This window comes from Bicyclus anynana, chromosome 3 (assembly GCF_947172395.1).
Source record: "Bicyclus anynana chromosome 3, ilBicAnyn1.1, whole genome shotgun sequence".
NCBI classification, from domain to species: Eukaryota; Metazoa; Arthropoda; class Insecta; order Lepidoptera; family Nymphalidae; genus Bicyclus; species Bicyclus anynana.
In genome coordinates, this window is record NC_069085.1 from 4,977,745 (window position 1) to 4,997,583 (window position 19,839).

Consider the following 19,839-nt stretch of genomic DNA (forward strand, 5'->3'; position numbering starts at 1 on the left):
TTTTGTGGATCTTTATTTAACAAACATCCCTTAAAATCATATTTTTTTTAATTTAAAACAAAATTAACAGTGCATCTGAATATCATATTTCGTGAGTTATTTATTAGCTAAGTTTACAACTAATTGCCGTTTTCACAACCTATCTCTAATTCGCCGATGAGTTTCTTGGCAACAATATTAATATTTCTTTTACTATTCAATTATTATTTAAATTAAATCTGGAACTTACTGGTGACCTATTAAAATGTACTTACTGGTATATTAAAAAAAATATCAGTAAGTAAAAAGACGCGTAAAGTGAAATATAACAAGGAGGTTCTACGTTCGGCTGTATGTATTTTTTTTTTATTTTTATTAACACACTTTTAATAGCCTCACTTATACTATGTATGTAGGAAAATCTTGGAATCTCAATTTGACCCACTTCCCGGCCTTCGATTATAATAAAATTCTGCACACGCTCTGAGTTCTGATGACAAAAAATTACTAGCTTAGAAACATCATTACAAATCCAATATGGCGGCCTCCCCAAGATGGCGGGCTATCAAATGAAAGGGTTTTCTGTCAAAATAGTCACGTGACTTGAATATGGTGAACGTCTAAGATGGAGGACAAGCTATTTGAAAGGCTAAGCGTGTTTTTTAGTTGTTCAAACTATTTTTTACTAATTTTATATGTTAGCATCAGAGACAATATAGAAAACTAGTCATAGTTTAAGTAATAATAATTTAAACTGAATACTTGTCGGTCAAGGCAAAACTTTAATTCAAATTGTTTATTTTAAGTAGAAGAACTTATGAACACTCAATTAATTCATTAATACCATCGATTCAGAAGGCAGATTCTACTGAAAAGAGCCGTCAGTAAACTCAGCACTCAGCAGTTAGTGTTTACTAAGAAAATAAAAAAGTTTATAATTTCCAATTTATCGTATTAATCTCTGCATTGTGGACAGAAAGAAAAGGTGACTTTCATAATTATGTCATTGAGAGAGTGGACATTTTTTTAGCATTAGACAATTTTTAAATAACAGTATTTGAATATATTTTTAATATTTTAAAATGAAAAGTCCAAGAACTCCTTTCGAATTAAGGAAAATCTAATAGTTAGGCTTAATGGTCTAAGGGTTAGGCTAATAAGTCCGCTAACTGGACCATGATGACTGGTGTGAACAACTGTACCTATAGATTTTGTAACTATACTTGCTAAGAAACTCATCGATAGATTAAACATAGATTATGGAAATCCGCCGTAAATGAGTTACTTCAGTCTCATTGAAGCAATTACAAAACCCTCATTTTGTATACTTTTTGTTGAAAGCAACCAGGTACTGCAGTCTAACCGGGACGCATATTGCATTTTTTTTTGTAATTTTCAAGATTTTGGGTAAACACAAAGCCCCGGAACAACCCCTTAGATGAAAATTGAATGAGTATGATCAAAATTCATTTATTTCAATAAGCAGGTTGATATAACTACAGATTTGTCTAGTTGAAAAAGTGGGGGGAAATCGGATATAGAGAACTGTAAGGAAAAGATCGTGACAGCTATCCTAACTGTTTCTCAGATTCCCCCATCGATATAAATCGTTAGATGGGCCTTACCGTACTAAAGAACGCACATTTTTATGTCATTACACAAAGACGTGCACGCACATCTTATCTTAGTACGTAACAAGCGCATGTTGTGAGTGGACGTGGACTTGAAAAAATATTTACTGTTATTTTTATTTTACCTAATCCCTTAATTATGCCTTCGTGTTCATTTTGGAAGTTTAAAAACACAAGCCACAACATGAATAAAGAGAAATGTGTTACGAGTGATGACGTACTCAATGTGCGAAACCAATGACAATTCCGCGACGCTTTGAGGCCCATCTAACGATGTACGATCGATGGATTCTCCTACAATACCTATATTGTTCAAATTAAATAAAACACTGTTGGCATATTGTAATCATGAAGGCAAACTTTTCAAAGGGAATTTACAAATATTATTGTTCTTAGGTACATTACTTTCACTGCAACTGCAATGAATAGTTTAATATTTTTTTTACATCGACCTTATAATTCATTGAAGTAATACAGTGATTATAATTCGTCCCGTGTAAGTACTTATGTAATAGCTTAATTTTATATTATTTTCAAAAGGTACTCATTCTTAACTACTAACGTCAAGATTGTAAAATTTGTGCAACAATTTCATGGTTAAACCTACTTTTAGGAAACAAAATTTATTGGCCCTGAGTCCTGAAGTACGATCTAATTGATATCAAAACCAATTACCTACAAATGATACAAATCTTACGTTTTACATTTTTATTAGTACCTTTTAATTAAAATCCAAGTTGTAACTAGGCACCAAAAATTTTAGCAACAATGTACCTATTAGTACAAACAAAAAACTGTATATCTAGCTGTACCTAAGTTCTAGATTTTTTATAACCCTACAGTAGGTATATGTTACTTAAGGCTGTTACATATACCTGCTGTAGGTTTTAAAGATGATAGTAGGTTGGAAATTTTAATATCTTAGTACACTGTTTACAATCTAGGTTGAACAAACATTTGATTTTTATCCGGCTTGAAGGACCATAATGAAATGGTGAATATTTCTTTATTATATATTTTTGGAGTTTACTCCTTAAGTGTCGATTTTCATGTAAAGCCCCCGGTATTAAAAAATATGGGCAGTAAAATTCGATGAACGAATGACAGCGTTACGTTTTTTGTGCGCAACCTATTCTGCGCCCCTTTCACTTTTCAGGCGTAGGTGTTGAGACGTACATAGGCTGCGAGGCAACATACACCCTAACCAGTCGATCTGAAAGAGTAAACTCCATTCGCGCGTCGGATCTGACACACTTTTTAGCTTCAATTTAATCCATTATAATAAAACAAGCTGCTTGACGAATTTTTAATTTAATCATTATCACACAAAATATTACAACAATGTTTTAAATTTTTACTCTCTTCATTCCATCCATCTAATTTAACACAGGGGTATTAAAATGTAATAACTGGTGTATACGCCTAATTGCCTACTGACAGGTACCAAAGCACGCGAGTTGTTAACGCAGTTATCAATAAATGCGTCCTAAAAATTCATTGTCATTTGCAGTCAGATCTACTCAATTCGCATAACTGAGTCTTCTTCTGCGCAGTACACGCGCGTCCCTTGATCTATTACTATGTACTAGTGAAAGCTCTTTATAATTGAATGTATATACCACACTCGATCCCTCATTTCCAATGCCGGCTTTAGCACTACCAGCGCCTCTAGGCGAGATTTTTACGGTGCCCCTCTCCCTTAGACCATTTAAATAACAGGACCTGCCTCGCTAACCGTTACCCCTCTGGCAAAGATCAATAATCTATGATCTAACGCGTTTATAAAAACTGTTTCTATAGAAATTAAATATTTTCGATGTTTGAGTTTACCTCGTCCCCCTCAAAAACGACAAATTTTGTTCGTGAATTTGAGTGCGATGCATCTCCTAATTCCTCTATGCCCTCTCCCATAAAACCCATACGAACAAAAATGGATTTATTTATTACTTGCAAACGCCCGGGACTTCATCAGCGTAAGTTTTTTGTAAATCCCGCGGGTAATACTATGCGATAGATATCTACCGCATACCTGGCGCCCCTGGGCGGTCGCCCAACCCACCCTAAAGCCGCTCCTACTCGTTTCCTTCGTTCATTCGTCGTCATTCCCTCGTTCCCCGTGTACCGAGCATAAGAAGACTGAGTCATTCGTTTTGTCTTATATATAATTTCAAATAAGGTAACAAAGCTCCTTAAACTATATCCAATCGTTAGAGTGCATTCAAGTGAACTTATGAGTATAATTCATACAATCGATCTATATGTTTTCTCTTAATCTACACGTATTGGTTCTTACGTATTAAAATGCTGGGAACTAGAGTCTACGTTTTAAAATCTTTTTAAATCGTTAGTTATTTTCATTACAATTGTACTGAGGCAATCTTTTTTTACAAAAAAATATTGGGACCGCTTATTTTAAGTTAAAAACGTTACACTTACAAGTAAATATAAAAATAGGCACCAACGTTTCAAGCATACTACCTACATCTATTTTATTTAAAAGTAGGAGCTAAAAAGTTTTAATTAAAAAGAGATTTTTTTGACTAGTTCCTTATCTCTATCTATTAGGTTTAGGGTATTCTAAAAATAGTAGGTGCTGTTAACTTGGTTTACACTATGTACCTTATATCAAAAGAATTTTGGACTGAAAAATACCTGTTATCCTATTACCTACTGTTTTGTTTACCAAATTAATACTCATGACTGAACATTTGGACTATTCACCTACATTTTTAACACAAAGTGCCAAAAATGCAGTTCAAAACTTAAAGAACTTTAGAGAATCTCATTTTTCCTTAAACAATTCGACTGATATAAGGTATAGAATATTATCACTGACAATACTTTGGCTACATCAGAATGTTTCGGTTATGTCTAAGTCAACATAAATCTAGTAGTCATGCACGATGGGGAGAACGTTTGTTTCAAAGTCGGGTTGTTCTATTGTAGCAGCTAAAACAACGACAAAAATGTTAATAAACAGGAAATAATCAATACATACAATAAATTGGGTAGTTATAACTGCTTCGCCACACACTGCTCTATTCGAGGAAATACTCGCGCGAATATTCGTGGAAATATTCCAGGAATATTCGGGACGATAAGAAAGATTTTCCTGCTTACTTTCCTCGTCACTTCCCACGCTATTCGGGCAGTGTCTGACTGCGACATTATACTTGCTAAAGAAAATGGCACACGTACATTGGCGTATCTAGGATTATTTCCTGGGGTGGGCCTACATATCACTGAATAGAGTCGACGTTCAATATAAAAATTTCGTTAGCAATATTTGTAGATGCAGACCTTGAAACGGCTCGACTTATTTGTTTTTTTTTTGTATCTATGGTAGGTATCAGAAAAGGTCTTAATATATTTTTCAAATTATTGTTATTCTTTAAATTGTTATTATTTGAATTTTACAGAAAATCTGTAAAATTATTAGTATTTCGACATTTATCATAGAATTTCAAATCGGTAGGCCAGTATCCTAGTGTGGGCACTGGACTATTCTAGGGTGGGCCCGGCCCACCCGGCCCACCCGCTATATACGCCTATGCACACGTACCTACCAATTTTGAGCGCAAACATTCTACGTTGTTAATTGTTATAATGTTTTACGGCGGTTTAACGTATACTATTTGCAAAAATGGGCTTTATCTACCTATTCGGTAAACATATTTTTACACTCTTGTACTTGTTAGCCTTTAGTAACTTAAAACATTTGAAGTTTAAAAGATCAATCTAAATCGATCTGAACCTCGAATAATTTTACACAGCAAAAAATATTGGCTGGTTTAGTAACTAGATATTCACAATTTTTTGAAAACCGCAATAAAAAAAAAAATTGAAAAAAAAGAGAATATTTACGCTTAAATTCTGGAATGTACCTAGGTAAAACGGAAGAACGGTAGTGCACAAACTCATTCGTGTACATAAGCAGGTTTTTTTAATTTGATATTAGATTATAGAAAAACAAACTACTAATACCAATTCCCAAACCTAACTCTATCTGTATCTTGATAAATAGGAAAATAATAACAGAAATAGACAAGAAAAAGATAACTTTCAAAATATTTTTGTTAAAGGCTAAATATGCTAAATAAATAATAAAAAAAGCTAAATATATTATAAATAGAAACAGCAAAACTATATATAGAACTTGTAGAAAGTAATAATTATATTAAGGAAGTGTTTAATCAAGAAGACAATGTTAAATTATTAAAGTTTTTTACAGCAATGGTATTTGTACCTACTACGTATAAACCATAAAACAAAGAAGTCTAAGTAAATTCAGCTTTAGTCGAACAAATTTTATTAAAAAAGACAATGGAATTGGCGTGTCATGATACCCACTCGTACTCAAAAAAACGTAATCTTTAAAAATTATTTTGACTTTTTGCGTCTTATATTTCAGAATTATACCCTATAAAAGTCCATCTCATATATAACTACTGGGTGGGTTTTCCACACTCAACAATCTAGAATCAGCGACCAATAGTTCAAGCTCAATAGTTAAAAATAAAACTTCTTTTCTTTTGTCTTGTAACTAAAACCATAGACATCATTAATGACAGCGCCCGCCCGAAGTAAATTTTAAAATGGAGCGAGATCTAATTATGGCGCCTCTCCTGTTTGTTCCTAATAATATGTAAATACCTATACCAAATTATGAGTGTAAAGTAAAGAAAGAAAGAAAATATATTTATTACTACATTATGCCACACATCACAATTATTTAAGAATACCCTGCGATATGTGGCATAACCTAGAAAAGGTCCTAGCTCAGCATATTGCTATATGCTCCCCATAAACAAAGAACATACAGCGCTGATTTTCAGCTAGGACCTAAGTAAGGATGGAACGCGAAGATCTCGACCATACTATGGGGTGACCAATTGAATTTCAGGCGCAGTATCGTCTACGGTTGAGTAGGATTATCATTTCGGCGCTCTCTAGGATTTAGCACCTGGAGCGACTGCTCCGTTAGCCGTATAGACGGGCCGGCCCTGATTAATAAAGATGTCTATGGTATCTATTAGTCGACCCGTGTTTGTCTTATGAAAGGTGTGAGTAGGATGAGCGTGAGGCGGTTGGGTGCATACCTCTCGAGCAGTCGGCGCTTGAGATCCGGAGGGTAGGTCACGTAGATGTAGTGGTCGTCGTGCTCGTCGTCGAGCGCGTCGTCGGCGGCGAGTCGCTCGCCCCGCGCGGGCGACGAGTGTGACGTCATGGACACTGACCCACTGCCAGCAACGCTGCCTTCTTCTGAACTGTAGACAGCGATAGGTTGACAGAGAACTGTTAGTCTGTACTAGCGGATTCAGTTTTTCACAAATCCATCGGGAATCATGTATTTTGCTGGGATGAAAAGTAGCCTATGTGTTAATCTAGAGTACAATCTATTTCCATTCCAAATTTCAGTTAAATCGGTTCGGTAATTGCGGCGTTAAAAAGTAACAAATGTCCATACAAACTTTCGCGTCTATAATATTAGTAGGTAGTAGGATTAAAGAAATATTAGTAGGTAGTAGGGGTGACATCGATAGCTCTTTATCAAAAAATCGTTGCTTAAACAAAACAGACAATGTTTTAAAAACATTTTTCTGCTTTTCTAAGACTCCTTTAGTTTTCCTTTAGTTTCACACTTAAACGCGCATCAAAAATGATGAGGTAAATCTTTAACTTGAAATGTTTCTTGTACTTAAAATGTTAAAGGGGATCTACCCCAGTGGGGCAATAGGCTGACAATGACTTAAAATGCATTGAAAATTGGGTTTGGAATGTTAATCAAATCTTGGAGGCATTCAAGGCTATTGACTACTTATACATATAGTCAAAAGAGTAAACGGGCAGACGTGCTCGACTCTATGCAGACTTGAAGTGGTCCGTATGCCAACGCCATTTTATCCTGCCATTTGTATCATTAGCAAACCATATTCGGCTCACTGTTGAGCACGAGTCTTTTCAGAATGAGAGGGGTAAGGCCAATAGTCCACCACGCTGACCCAATGCAGATTGACAGACTTCACACACGCAGAAAATTCTCTGGTATGCAGGTTTCCTCACTATGTTTTTCCTTCACCGTTTGAGACACGTAATGTTTAATTTCTTAAAAAAATAATCCTGCCGTTAATCCGCTTTTATTCTGTCGACTGATTGCAGATCAAACATAATAATAAAAATTGTAAAAGGAAAAGAATGTAAAAGGTCGATATTATCCCATATTCCTACAGGAACGGGATCCACGCGGGTGAAACCACGCGGCATCAGCTAGTTTAAAAAATAAAGCTAAATACTTTGTTTGTTTGCTTGAACGCGCTCATCACAGAAACTACTGGATCGGGTTGAAGTTGAATTTTTTTGGCTAGTCCATTTATTGAGAGAGGCAATAGGTAAACTAAATAACTCATCATAGAGAAATGGGTCAAATCCGGAAATATTGTTCTACTTGATAGCTTCCGTTGCGTGCGCTGCGCAAACAGTTAAAAGTCGGAATTGTTTTAAGTCTATCTTTTAAGATTGATTTTAGTCAATCGATTACACGCGGACGAAGTTGCAGGGGTCCGCAGTTGAATCTAAATGCATTAAAGACTATAATAATCTCTCTGAAGGGAAAATATACTCACTCGAACACAATCCAGATGATGTAGTAGCACATACAGAGAGCGAGGGCGAGGCCCGTAGCGAGCGCCAGCAGTAGGGGCCAGGGGAAGGCGCGCGCTGCTGGCGGCGTGTGCTCCCAGTAGCGGTCACAGCTCAGATACCAGCACACTGCGCGCTGCATCTCGTCTATAATACAAATTATCAAGAACTATCTCAAGCAATCTTGACTTAAAAACTGAAACCTCTTCCGCGGTTGACAGACGGAAGCGAGAGAGGTGCTACTTAGGAAGTACATTTAGCTATGGGTGTGGTAATATGACTGACGTGCCCAAGCCCGTTGGTGTATATACCTAAACGGAAGGAGTGTTATCATTATCATGACATGTTTAGTTACGTAGCAACCAACTCTTGTCAAAGACAATTACCTATAAATGTATGTAGTAAGGTCTGTATGTTACCTCACCTTATCAATCACATCACAGTAAAACGGACTTTTTTTGACTTCAGATTGACTATAACTTCTATCAATGAATGAATGACAAATGTAGCGCCACCGTGGATGGGCATATTGTTACCACCTTCACAAAGAATCCTTGAATTTTTTAACTATTATTAATTTTGGAGTTTTACAAAGAATGGTGTTTTGGAAATTCATGAAACTTGCGATTTGGACTTATCTAACATAATTATTAAATTAAATTAATTAAGGTGTTTGGTAATGCAAGAGTAAGTAAACTAAGTAATTATAATAATAATAAACCTTCTAGTTCCGTGAACTGATGCTGCGTCAGGTGCAGCAGCAACGTGGCGATGCAGGAGTGCACTACTCTTTCACAGCGAACCTTGAAAAATTAAATTAATTATCTATACTAATATTATAAACCTGAAGAGTTTGTTTGTTTGTTTGAACGCGATAATCTCAGAAACTACAGGTCCGATTTGAAAAATTCTTTCAGTGTTGGATAGCATATTTACCGAGGATATGCTATAAATTATCCCCGCATAACGTGAATCACGCGGGTGAAACCACGCGGCGTTAGCTAGTTATTAATATAAAACTTAAAAGGCACGTTATAAAAAAACTAACTATTCTCCCAAAAGAAAATTTGCTATCAAAATTAGATTAATCAAAAATTCAAAATTAAAAACGCTTGATTCCGATCACTCGATTTTTAATACCTCATACTTAGGTACTCGTAGTAGTTCTAATTTATAAAACACTAGGTACCGAACTGCGGGTGCAGCTTCGTCCGCGTGAAATCTAGTTATTCATATATCCCGCGGGAGCTATGTATTTTTCGGGATCAAAAGTAGCTGTTTTGTGTGTCAGTACCTATCGTGGTGTAAGTACTATAAGCACTTGGGAAAACAGTTAAAAATCACTGACAGATTTTCTTAATTGGTCCAGGTCTGGTTGGTGGGAGGCTTTGGCCGTGGCTAATTACCACCCTACCGACAAAAACGTGCAAGCGATTTAGCCTTCCGGCACGATGTCGTATAGAAACCGAGAGGGCTGTGGATTTTCATCCTCCTAACAAGTTAGCCTGCATCCATGCTGCCTGATTGCATCATCACTTACCATCAGATGAGATTATAATTAATAAAATTATAATTTATTTAATATTTAAATCACACAACAGCCTTCACCTTGAGTCCTTGTAAGTGCGCAGGGTCGCATGCAGCGCGTTCAGCCTGCAGGTCGGCTAGCCTCTTCTGCCGACTGTCCGGCGGCAGAGAGGACTCCACCGTGTCCGCGTCGCACAGTTCTGCTGTTTGGTTCACGTCGCTCTCGCCTTCGTCTCTCTTGTTGTCTTCTGCTTCCGTATATTTCACTGTTTTGAATGAAAAATTATCATCATCACCGTCATCGTCATCGTCATCATCATCATCATCATTATCATAATCATAATCATCAACAACAACTTATTTAAATGCACTGGACTGCCCCTTTGGTCTAATGCCTATTAACCCATGTGGTTTCGGATCACGAGGGGTTCGAATCTTAGGTCGAGCCATAAGAAATACTGAGTTTTTCGCCTTCTAGGGAGTTTTTTCCGTAAAAATAACATGGAGTTGAGAATTTGGTGGAGATACACTCCCGTGCCTCGGAGAGCACATTAAGCCGTCGGACCTGGTTACTATTATTAACATCTGATAATGGTCGTTGCTGATTTAATATCAACACCCTAAGCCCGTCAATTATAATATTTTGTGTGAATCTAGTATAGACTTGGAGATTGCAGTGGATTCCATCGCATATAGGTTTAAAAGGAAATGAGAAGGCTGACCTGCTAGCAAAAAGTGCATGTTTAGAAGGAAATGAAATTTTTATTATGCCGAGTTATTCAGAGGTTACAGTAAAATATAAAAGTCAAAATCACGATTTGTGGAAAGAATACTTTGATCAACGATCCAAGGAAAAGGGTATTTGGTATCGTACAATCCAGAGTCAGCCTTCTAGAGTTCCTTGGTTCAGGAAAAATAAAAAGATTTTTAATTAAAATAGCAAATCGATTACGATCTGGATACATTCCATCAAATAAATTTTCATTTTTAATGATGAAATCGGAATCGCCAAATTGCGAAATGTGTGGAGTAATTGACGATGTACAACATTTATTGATGGAATGTGTTAAAAATGGTCAGGAAAGAGAAAACTTAATCAGTGATTTAAACTTAAATAGGAAAGATGTAGGTTTGTTTAATACCATCATAGCTTTTCCAATGTCTGGGGAAGCCAGAATGGTGTATGATCTTTGTTTAAAAAAGTAGATTTTAAATTAAGTAGTTTAATATATAATTCTTTTAAGTTATACTGATTAGGATACGATAGGGCTGACATATTTTTTGTAAAAGAAAAGTCCTTAAAAAATTCGAGATTAAAAAAAAAAAGCCCGTCAACCCGCATCGAAGCAGCGTAGTGGGTAAGTTCCATAACCCCGCCTTGTAGTGGGCCTTTAAAGTAGGCAGATACTGATGAGGGGTTTTCGTGATTAGAACCACAACAACGGTTGTAAATAATGTCTTTTACATTTCTTGTTACGCATTAAAGAAAATTAAAAAAAAATCTTAATACATTTTATATTACAATAACCTACTGTCAGCGCCGGCCCGAAGTAAATTTTAAAATGGAGCGAGATCCAATTATGGCGCCTCTCCTGTTTGCCCCTAATAATATGTAGATACCTATACCAAATTATGAGTATAAAGTAAGAATGCGAAGCAAAGATCTCGACCATACTTTGGGGTGATCAATTGAAAATCAGGCGCAGTACCGTCTACGGTTGACTAGGAATATCATTTAGGCGCTCTCTAGGATTTGGCGCCTGAAGCGACTGCTCCGTTCGCCGTATGGACGAGCCGGCCCTGCCTACCCTTAGACATTCCTTAATTTACTATTCATACCTACCTGGATCGTCATTTTCGGAATCAGTCTTGGGACAATCCGCAACCGGCACTGGGGACTGAGCTCTAGGTCTGTGCCTCCTCTTGCCGGGAACCTTCGCGACGCTCCGGCTGGAGGCGGGCGCGAGGGCCTTCTTCGCCGCCTCCACGTCTTGCCACAGCTCGATGTCCGTGCTCGGCCCGCTGCCTCCGTGGAGCAAGCCGTGCGCCACCAACACTTGGCAGCGCATTATGTCGCAGTAGTCCGCGAGACATACTGCGTCTTCTGCCTGTATTGTTTGTTAGAATAAAAGTTTTTTATTGAGAAAGAATACAATAAGGAACTTAAGCTAACTTATCATAATAACTATACAAATCATGCCCACGTGGAATGGTGGCAAGATTACTGGCTGCATTTCCTCGCTGGACTGCCAGGCTGATCCTTTGCGCAAAAAATGAGCCAGCCCTTCTGTCACCAGTCGAGGCAACTAGCCGCGGTGAAATGATACGGTAAAATTTTATGTGTTAGAATAAAATTCAAATTTCAAAATTTCAAAATTCATTTATTTCAATTAGGCTCACTTTACAAGTATTTTTGAAAGGTCAGGTTTATGTCATAATTTAATATAATCTAATGGTGGTAATAATAGTCGAAAACTTAAAATTAAAGTTACGAGGGTACCAAATGCGCCATGGTCCGAGAAGAGCCCACAACAAACTCGGCCAAGGTTTATTTTTTTTGTTTACCACCATTTTACAAACTTATTTAAAACTAAGCACACAGTCGTATAATACAGTTTAACACCAAGCTTTTTTATAATTTATATAATCAATAACACTATAACAAGACTTTCCTAAAAGCTTGCGTTTAATAAACACTTTGAACTTTTTGAGAGACATTCCAGTGGCTTCATCTATACTAATATTATAAAGAGGTAAAGTTTGTAAGTTTGTAAGTTTGTCACATTTTTTAAATGGGGTAATCTTCGGAACTACTGGTCCGATTTTAAAAATTCTTTCACCAGTAGAATGCTACATTATCGGGGAGTGCTATAGGCTATATTTTAATTTGGTGTCATATATATTAGCCGAGTTATCACAGTTTTTGTCATACAGGTCGGACTGAAAATCCTCTTAAACAGACTTATTAGCATGCGCTGCGTTAACTATTGTGTAAAATTGAAATTAATGTATGGAGGCTTTATGTATCTTTAAAAGTTCTACAAAAAAGTCTGCGACACCATATATCTATCTTCTATATATTAGCAGATATAGTACCTTTTGTGTTTTAAAAATTATTAATTTTATATACTTAGGTTTACGTTATTATTTATACAACTAAACCTTAATCCTTATTAAAATAAATTATTTAATAATCACAAGGATATTATGGAGATAAGATTTGCCCTTTACAGTATGTTAATTACTTAAATAGTTTCGGAGATAATACAAAATTTCTAAAAGACGCAGAAATTCCGCTATATGACGCCCGGCACTTTCATTTACGTAGTTCCCGTTCCCGTATGAATATGGGGATCAAACATAGCCTATGACACTCGCAAATAACGTAGCTTTCTATTGGTAAAACAATTTTCCAAATCGGTCCAGTAGATCCAGAGATTACCTCCTACAACCACACGAACTTTACCTCTTTATATTATTAGCATAGAAGTCTCTATTTCTCTTGGTCATACCACCACTCTCGAAGGACTGGACCGATTTTGCTAAGGGTAGGAGTAAGATAGAGAAGTTACAGGGTAGGGTACGGGTAGGGAAGCGTAGGGGTAGTTACAGGCTAGGGTAGGGTAGGTTTAGGGCCGGGTTTAGGGTAGTGGTAGGGTGGGGGTAGAGGTAGGGTAGTGGTAGGGTAGAGGTACGGGTAGAATAGGGAAGTGGTAGGGTAGGGGTAGGATAGGCGTGAGATAGGGGTATGGGTGGGATAGGGGTAGGAAAGGGATAGGGTACGGGGAGGGTAGGTGTAGGATGGGGGTAGGGTGTAGGTATGGTAGGGGTAGGGTAGGAGTAGGTTTGGGGCATGGTAGGGTGGGGGTAGGGGTAAGGTAGGGTAAGGTAGGGGTAGGGTAGATGTAGGGGTTGGGGTAGGGTAGGGTAGGGTAGGGGTAGTAGTAAAGTTGACATCGAAATTTACGCGGACGAAGTCGCGGGCGTCCGCTAGTGTGGTATTAAATCAAAATTAATAAGTTTAAACGGACAATACACACTATCTACCCCCAATGTACGACTAATCGTAACGTTATGGGTAATCATCATATACGTTTTATATAATTATCCATGCCTCACATAATAAATACTTATATGTATAATGAATCAACCGTGATAGTCCGATTCCGGAGGCAGAGGAGGCAACTTTCCAGTTGTATGCATTTTAAGAAATAAAATATCACGTGTCTCAAACGGTGGAGGAAACTCTGCGTGTGTGAAGTCTGCCAATCCGCATTGGTGGACTATTGGCCTAACCCCTCTCATTTTGAGAGGAGACTCGAGCTCACGAATATGCGTTGATAATGATGATGAATGAGAATGTATCAACACAGCCAGACATTGGAAAACATCCATACACACAAATATTTTCCAGTTGTGGAAAACGGACGGTCGTTAAATTAATATAGTAGAATAATATAGTAGATTGTTATGCACAAGGGCCTAAAATGACCCAATGAACCAATGAATGAAGTGATGTAAGTATTGAGATTATAATATGCTCGAAACTTCTAGTCCGCTCTGAAATTGGAACGCGCTGAATTGCGCAATAGACGGGAGTCGGTGGCCCCCCGGACTAAAGGAATCCCTTAAATGTTAAAGCAAAAATTGGTAAAATTTAATCCATAATCCCTCTTAATCTGGAGCTTCTCTTTAAAAAAATATAAAAAAACTGCTAAAGAGATTTTCGGGATTTGCCGCTCATCTTTTGGGCCAACTAATTTTAATACAGGAATCCTCCAAGTCAAGCTACTACGCCTGTGGCATCAGATATTATATAGGTAATCTATACTAGTCTATACTTCTATACTAATATTATAAAGAGGTAAAGTTTGTAAGTTTGTAAGTTTGTCACATTTTTTAAATGGGGTAATCTTCGGAACTACTGGTCTGATTTTAAAAATTCTTTCACCAGTAGAATGGTACATTATCGGGGAGTGCTATAGGCTATATTTTATATTGGTATCATATATATTAGCCGAGTTATCACAGTTTTTGTCATACAGGTCGGACTGAAAATCCTCTTAAATAGACTTATTCGCATGCGCTGCCTTAATTATTGTGTAAAATTGAAATTAATGTATGGAGACTTTATGTATCTTTAAAAGTTCTACAAAAAAGTCCGCGACACTATATATCTATCTTCTATATATTAGCAGATATAGTACCTTTTGTGTTTTAAAAATTATTAATTTTATATACTTAGGTTTACGTCATTATTTATGCAACTAAACTTTAATCCTTATTAAAATAAATAATAAAATAATCACAAGGATATTATGGAGATAAGATTTGTCCTTTATAGTATGTTAATTAGTTAAATAGTTTCGGAGATAATACAAAATTTCTAAAAGACGCAGAAATTCCGCTACATGACGCCCCGCGCTTTCAATTACGTAGTTCCCGTTCCAGTGTGAATATGGGGATCAAACATAGCTTATGACACTCGCAAATAACGTAGCTTTCTATTGGTAAAACAATTTTCCAAATCGGTCCAGTAGATCCAGAGATTACTTCCTACAACCACACGAACTTTACCTCTTTATATTATTAGTATAGAAGTCTCTATTTCTCTTGGTCATACCACCACTCTCGAAGGACTGGACCGATTTTGCTAAGGGTAGGAGTAAGATAGAGAAGTTACAGGGTAGGGTAGGGTACGGGTAGGGAAGCGTAGGGGTAGTGTAGGGGTAGGGTAGGTTTAGGGCCGGGTTTAGGGTAGTGGTAGGGTAGGGGTAGAGGTAGGGTAGTGGTAGGGTAGAGGTACGGGTAGGATAGGGAAGTGGTAGGGTAGGGGTAGGATAGGCGTGAGATAGGGGTACGGGTGGGATAAGGGTAGGAAAGGAATAGGGTACGGGAAGGGTAGGGGTAGGATGGGGGTAGGGTGTAGGTAAGGTAGGGGTAGGGTAGGGGTAGGGTGGGGGTAGGGGTAGGGTAGATGTAGGGGTCGGGTAGGGTAGGGTTGGGGTAGTGGTAGGGTAGGGGTAGTAGTAAAGTTGACATCGAAATTTACGCGGACGAAGTCGCGGGCGTCCGCTATAAATAATAATTGGTAATATGTAGTAACATACCTAGGTATATACCTACCTACTGCGCAGTAATATGGCTCGTGTTTAATAAGAACTCGGAAGTCTAGTGCTTGAATTACAGAAACATGAGACTTAACAATTAACATGAACCTACGCCTCAAGACTCAAGTTGACGGCACTGGGTCGCAGTAGCAGTTTGTAAGACGAAACACTTGTATGCCCTGCGAAATGATGCTTGCTCCTTATAACAGGAGATTATTTCCCCTTACCATCGGCTTGATCCATTAAATATTATATAGGTACTATAGTCTATAACCTGCCTTGTTAATCTGGTTCTTGTGTCGCTGGTCGAAGTGCGTGTCTAGATGTCGCTCCTCGTAGAAGGACTTCCCGCAGAAGGCACAAGTCCATTGTGAAGAGCGATGCTGCAGCTTGGCCGCGTGCTGAGGCGCGAATATGTCGCGCGCTGGGTGGAATGGACATTCCAAGGGCAATTTTACCTGCGCATTTTACACAAAAGTAGTTGATTATAATACGTGCCAAAATTTTAGTCTGCTCTGAACATGCGACACGTCGTGTTGCACTTAAATGAAATCTACACTTTTAAAATTCTTCGTGGCGGCACATCAGGGGCGTAGTACCGCCATATCTGCCGTATCAATTATACGGGGCTTTAAGTATAATCTCACTTAATCTGCTTTCCGGAAAAAGCAATAAACTGCCTACAGAGTTTAACTTCAGAAGAAAATTACAAAAGACACAATGAGAAATTACACTGTCATATATTTATTTTATACGAGCATTATTTTGTTTCTTTTGTGAGAAATCTTTACGCTTCATTTGTATTGAAACATCGTCATAACGTTTGTGAAGTCTAGATACCTACCTGAAATCTCTCTAGTACCGGTAACCACTTGTTTTGTATGACTTTTCTCACGATTTTGGAATTGTCACGAGAACAGGTGATCTTGAAAACCGATGGTCCTGGCCACGGGATCAATGTGAGGAACAGTAGGACCAAAACCTAAAAATGTAATTGCAATTATACTAATGTAATTGTAATTATACTAGCGGACACCCGCGTGGAATTAGGTTTTTCGATAATCTTGCAAAAACCATGGATTTTTTCGGGATAAAAAGTAGCTTATCTGTTAAACCAGGGTATTATCTAACTTCATTTTAAATTTTAACCAAATCAGTTCAGAAGTTGCGGCGTTAAAGAGTAACAAACATCCATACTTTCGCGTTTATAATATTTAAATAAACACAATTTAGCAAATCCAATTATCTCTGCAATAAAACTTTATCGGTATATCGTTTTATCTTCAATATATTTTTGGGACAGGAAATTATATACAAATTGCTTCTTGATCAGCGATGACCTGTCCTATGTGCTTTTAAATGGCTTTTTAAATATTAATTTCTTATAGATTGAAAATATTCACTTAAGTCTACTCACACACCACTAACATTTCTTCAGAAGCTGTCTGTCAATCCATATTCAATAGCACGAGCAAGACACTCTCAAAGGTTAAGCTTATAATATTAAACTATCGATTTTTGCCATAGAGACAGCTGGTTGAGGAGAATACGAGTGACTTACCTCGAGTGTGATCGACGTGGTCTTCATTCATATCTTTTAATGGTTCTCTTATCAATAAAACTTCTTCAAACTTGTTTAATTATCTCTTGCAAACATAGCCAAAATCCAGTGTAAGTTTACGGAAGGTTAACTTCAGGTTCTGTCAGAGGGTACGCACTGACGCATGCGTGGTCGGACTTTTTGTTTCCCCTAGCCTAGTGTATATCGCACGTTAATAAATTTAAATTATATTATGTCCTGCAGGGAAGGGCGGTTACGATATCAAGATCGCAGTAGCTGAGGTATACGGCTCACTAAACTTTCCCCAAAAATTGTGCCTAACACAAATGCAAATTTTTTTTTAATATTATGATGTCATTTTGCGGCGACGTACTATGATAGATATTTCAGGTGGTTTCCGTTAACTGTTATTATATAAAAGATATTAAATCGTTAAGCCTTTAAGACTTGCTAGTAATAAAATGATATTTTCGGGCTGATATGAAAGAAAATTCTTATCTATAATCTACAACATGTATTTGCCACCGTATCGTATACTTACTTTAATGTTTGGCGATGATACCTATTTTATAAATCCTGATTTCTGTTTAAATATTATAATTAGGAGAGAAAAAAAGAACAGAGAAAGAGAAAGTCAACACGAAGAATCGGTTCCGTAGTGACCAGCAGATAATTTAGTATACACAACCACTCGTGGTATAGCGTAACTGACCACAATCTAATTTTAGTGAAGTTGTTACATCCAGGCCAGATCAGACTTAAGTCAATTAATGTTTTGCAAATCCTAAATTAATCCGAACTAGTAATCGAACCGAGGATCTCCCTGTCCCAATAAAGCCACGCATGCACAATTGCACTAGAGAGATAGTCACACAACCACTCGTGGTACCTATGGAAAAACTGACCACAAACTAATTATAGTTAAGTTGTTACATCCAGGCCAGATCAGACTTAAGTCAATTTAGGTTTTGCAAATCCTAAATTAATCCGAACTAGAAATGGGGATGATGACTAGGTTTGAATATATTGATTTTTATGATACATTCGGGTAAATAAGGTCAATGTTAACTAATTTATACAAAAAAAGCAAAGATTCTCTGGATATTTGCAAAATAAATAAGATTATAGATTTCAAAATCTGTTATTTTTTTTATCGTAATTAGATGAAAATTCATACAGTTTTAGCTTCCTTACATTAAATGTGACATTTTTTAATAAATGAACTATAAACATAAACGCACAAATAACAAAGATATTAGTGATTTTGTTTGAACGCCCACACAAATCTAACGATCAGCAAGCCAACGACGTCACTAAATCGTGCCATTTTGTATGGAGCGTTTTTCAGGGATCCGCGGCAGCGCCGCAAATCTGACTCTTTAAATCCCTGTAGCTCCGAAAGTGATGATCGCAGATATCCTGTTACTTTTAGAAAATTGTTTTACTATTAGTGTACTCTCAATTTATATACAATTTAAAAAACTGTCATCATCCCTATTAAACCGAGAATCTCCCTGTCCCAATAAAGCCACGCATGCACAATTGCACTAGAGAGATAGTCTTAGCTAAGTATTTCAGTAGTTTCCGTAACGTAGGTACGAATCTATTATTTTTTTTAAATCCTTGTAATGGTTAAAGTAATTTGTCGGTAGGTAAAGAATGCCACACTGATCGATGGGACAAATTATGGCCAATTACTTTGGCGACCTATCCGTTTACTGGATAGGGTCGGGAATCGCTATCGATGGTTTACACGCGAAGCGAGGCCAAAATCCAATCATTATTAATGTTGGTAGTCGATACCAAGATATCTTGCAAATAAATACATATCGTCAAGGACTGAGACTTGTATGAAAATTTTACAGTGGTACAGCCAAGGGGATTTAAGTGTCCCCCAGAACCTATTACAAACCACCATATAACCTAAGTGTCGGTGGCTTAGGACCTTAGAGTTTGAAAGCCCCTATAATGTTAGCAAAAGCCTATGTTCGGCAATCGACGTCCATTTCCACACGGAAACGACCTCACCACCGCAGCTTCGCAGATCGCCGGCGACTCTCGCGGGCTCGATCGCAGCGCGGTGGAGTACACCGGATATGACACACCTGAATGAACGCCATGGGTCTGCTCGGATGATCTCTCGTCGACGTCCATTGACTGCGCTGCTGATGAGGTAACCAGGTAGGTACAATACTTATTAATGTCGAAGATCGGTCTCAATTTGTCTAAGTTTTTATTTATTTCTGCCACCCAGCTACATTGCTGTGTTTCAATTTGGAGGTAGGGTTTTCAGTGTAAAAACAGGCACAATTGTTTAAGATAAAAAAGCATCCGGATTATAGATCAGCACTTTTAGAAGCCTGTTCCTAGCATAACTGTGCGAAGAATTCTG

At 37.4% G+C, this 19,839-nt stretch overlaps 1 protein-coding gene across 1 annotated transcript; it reads right to left on the reverse strand.

Annotated features, from left to right (window-relative positions):
- Positions 1–92: 92 nt before the first annotated feature.
- On the reverse strand, positions 93–17,619 carry LOC112048303 (uncharacterized). Its single transcript, XM_024085790.2, has 9 exons — positions 17,448–17,619; positions 16,731–16,868; positions 16,161–16,344; positions 11,620–11,880; positions 9,858–10,042; positions 8,971–9,052; positions 8,234–8,396; positions 6,710–6,877; positions 93–4,559 (listed from the first exon to the last, which is right to left on the reverse strand). The coding sequence occupies exons 1-9, from the start codon at positions 17,472–17,474 to the stop codon at positions 4,532–4,534; spliced, it is 1,236 nt and encodes a 411-aa protein (XP_023941558.2). The 5' UTR covers positions 17,475–17,619; the 3' UTR covers positions 93–4,531.
- Between the last annotated feature and the right edge of the window lie 2,220 nt (positions 17,620–19,839).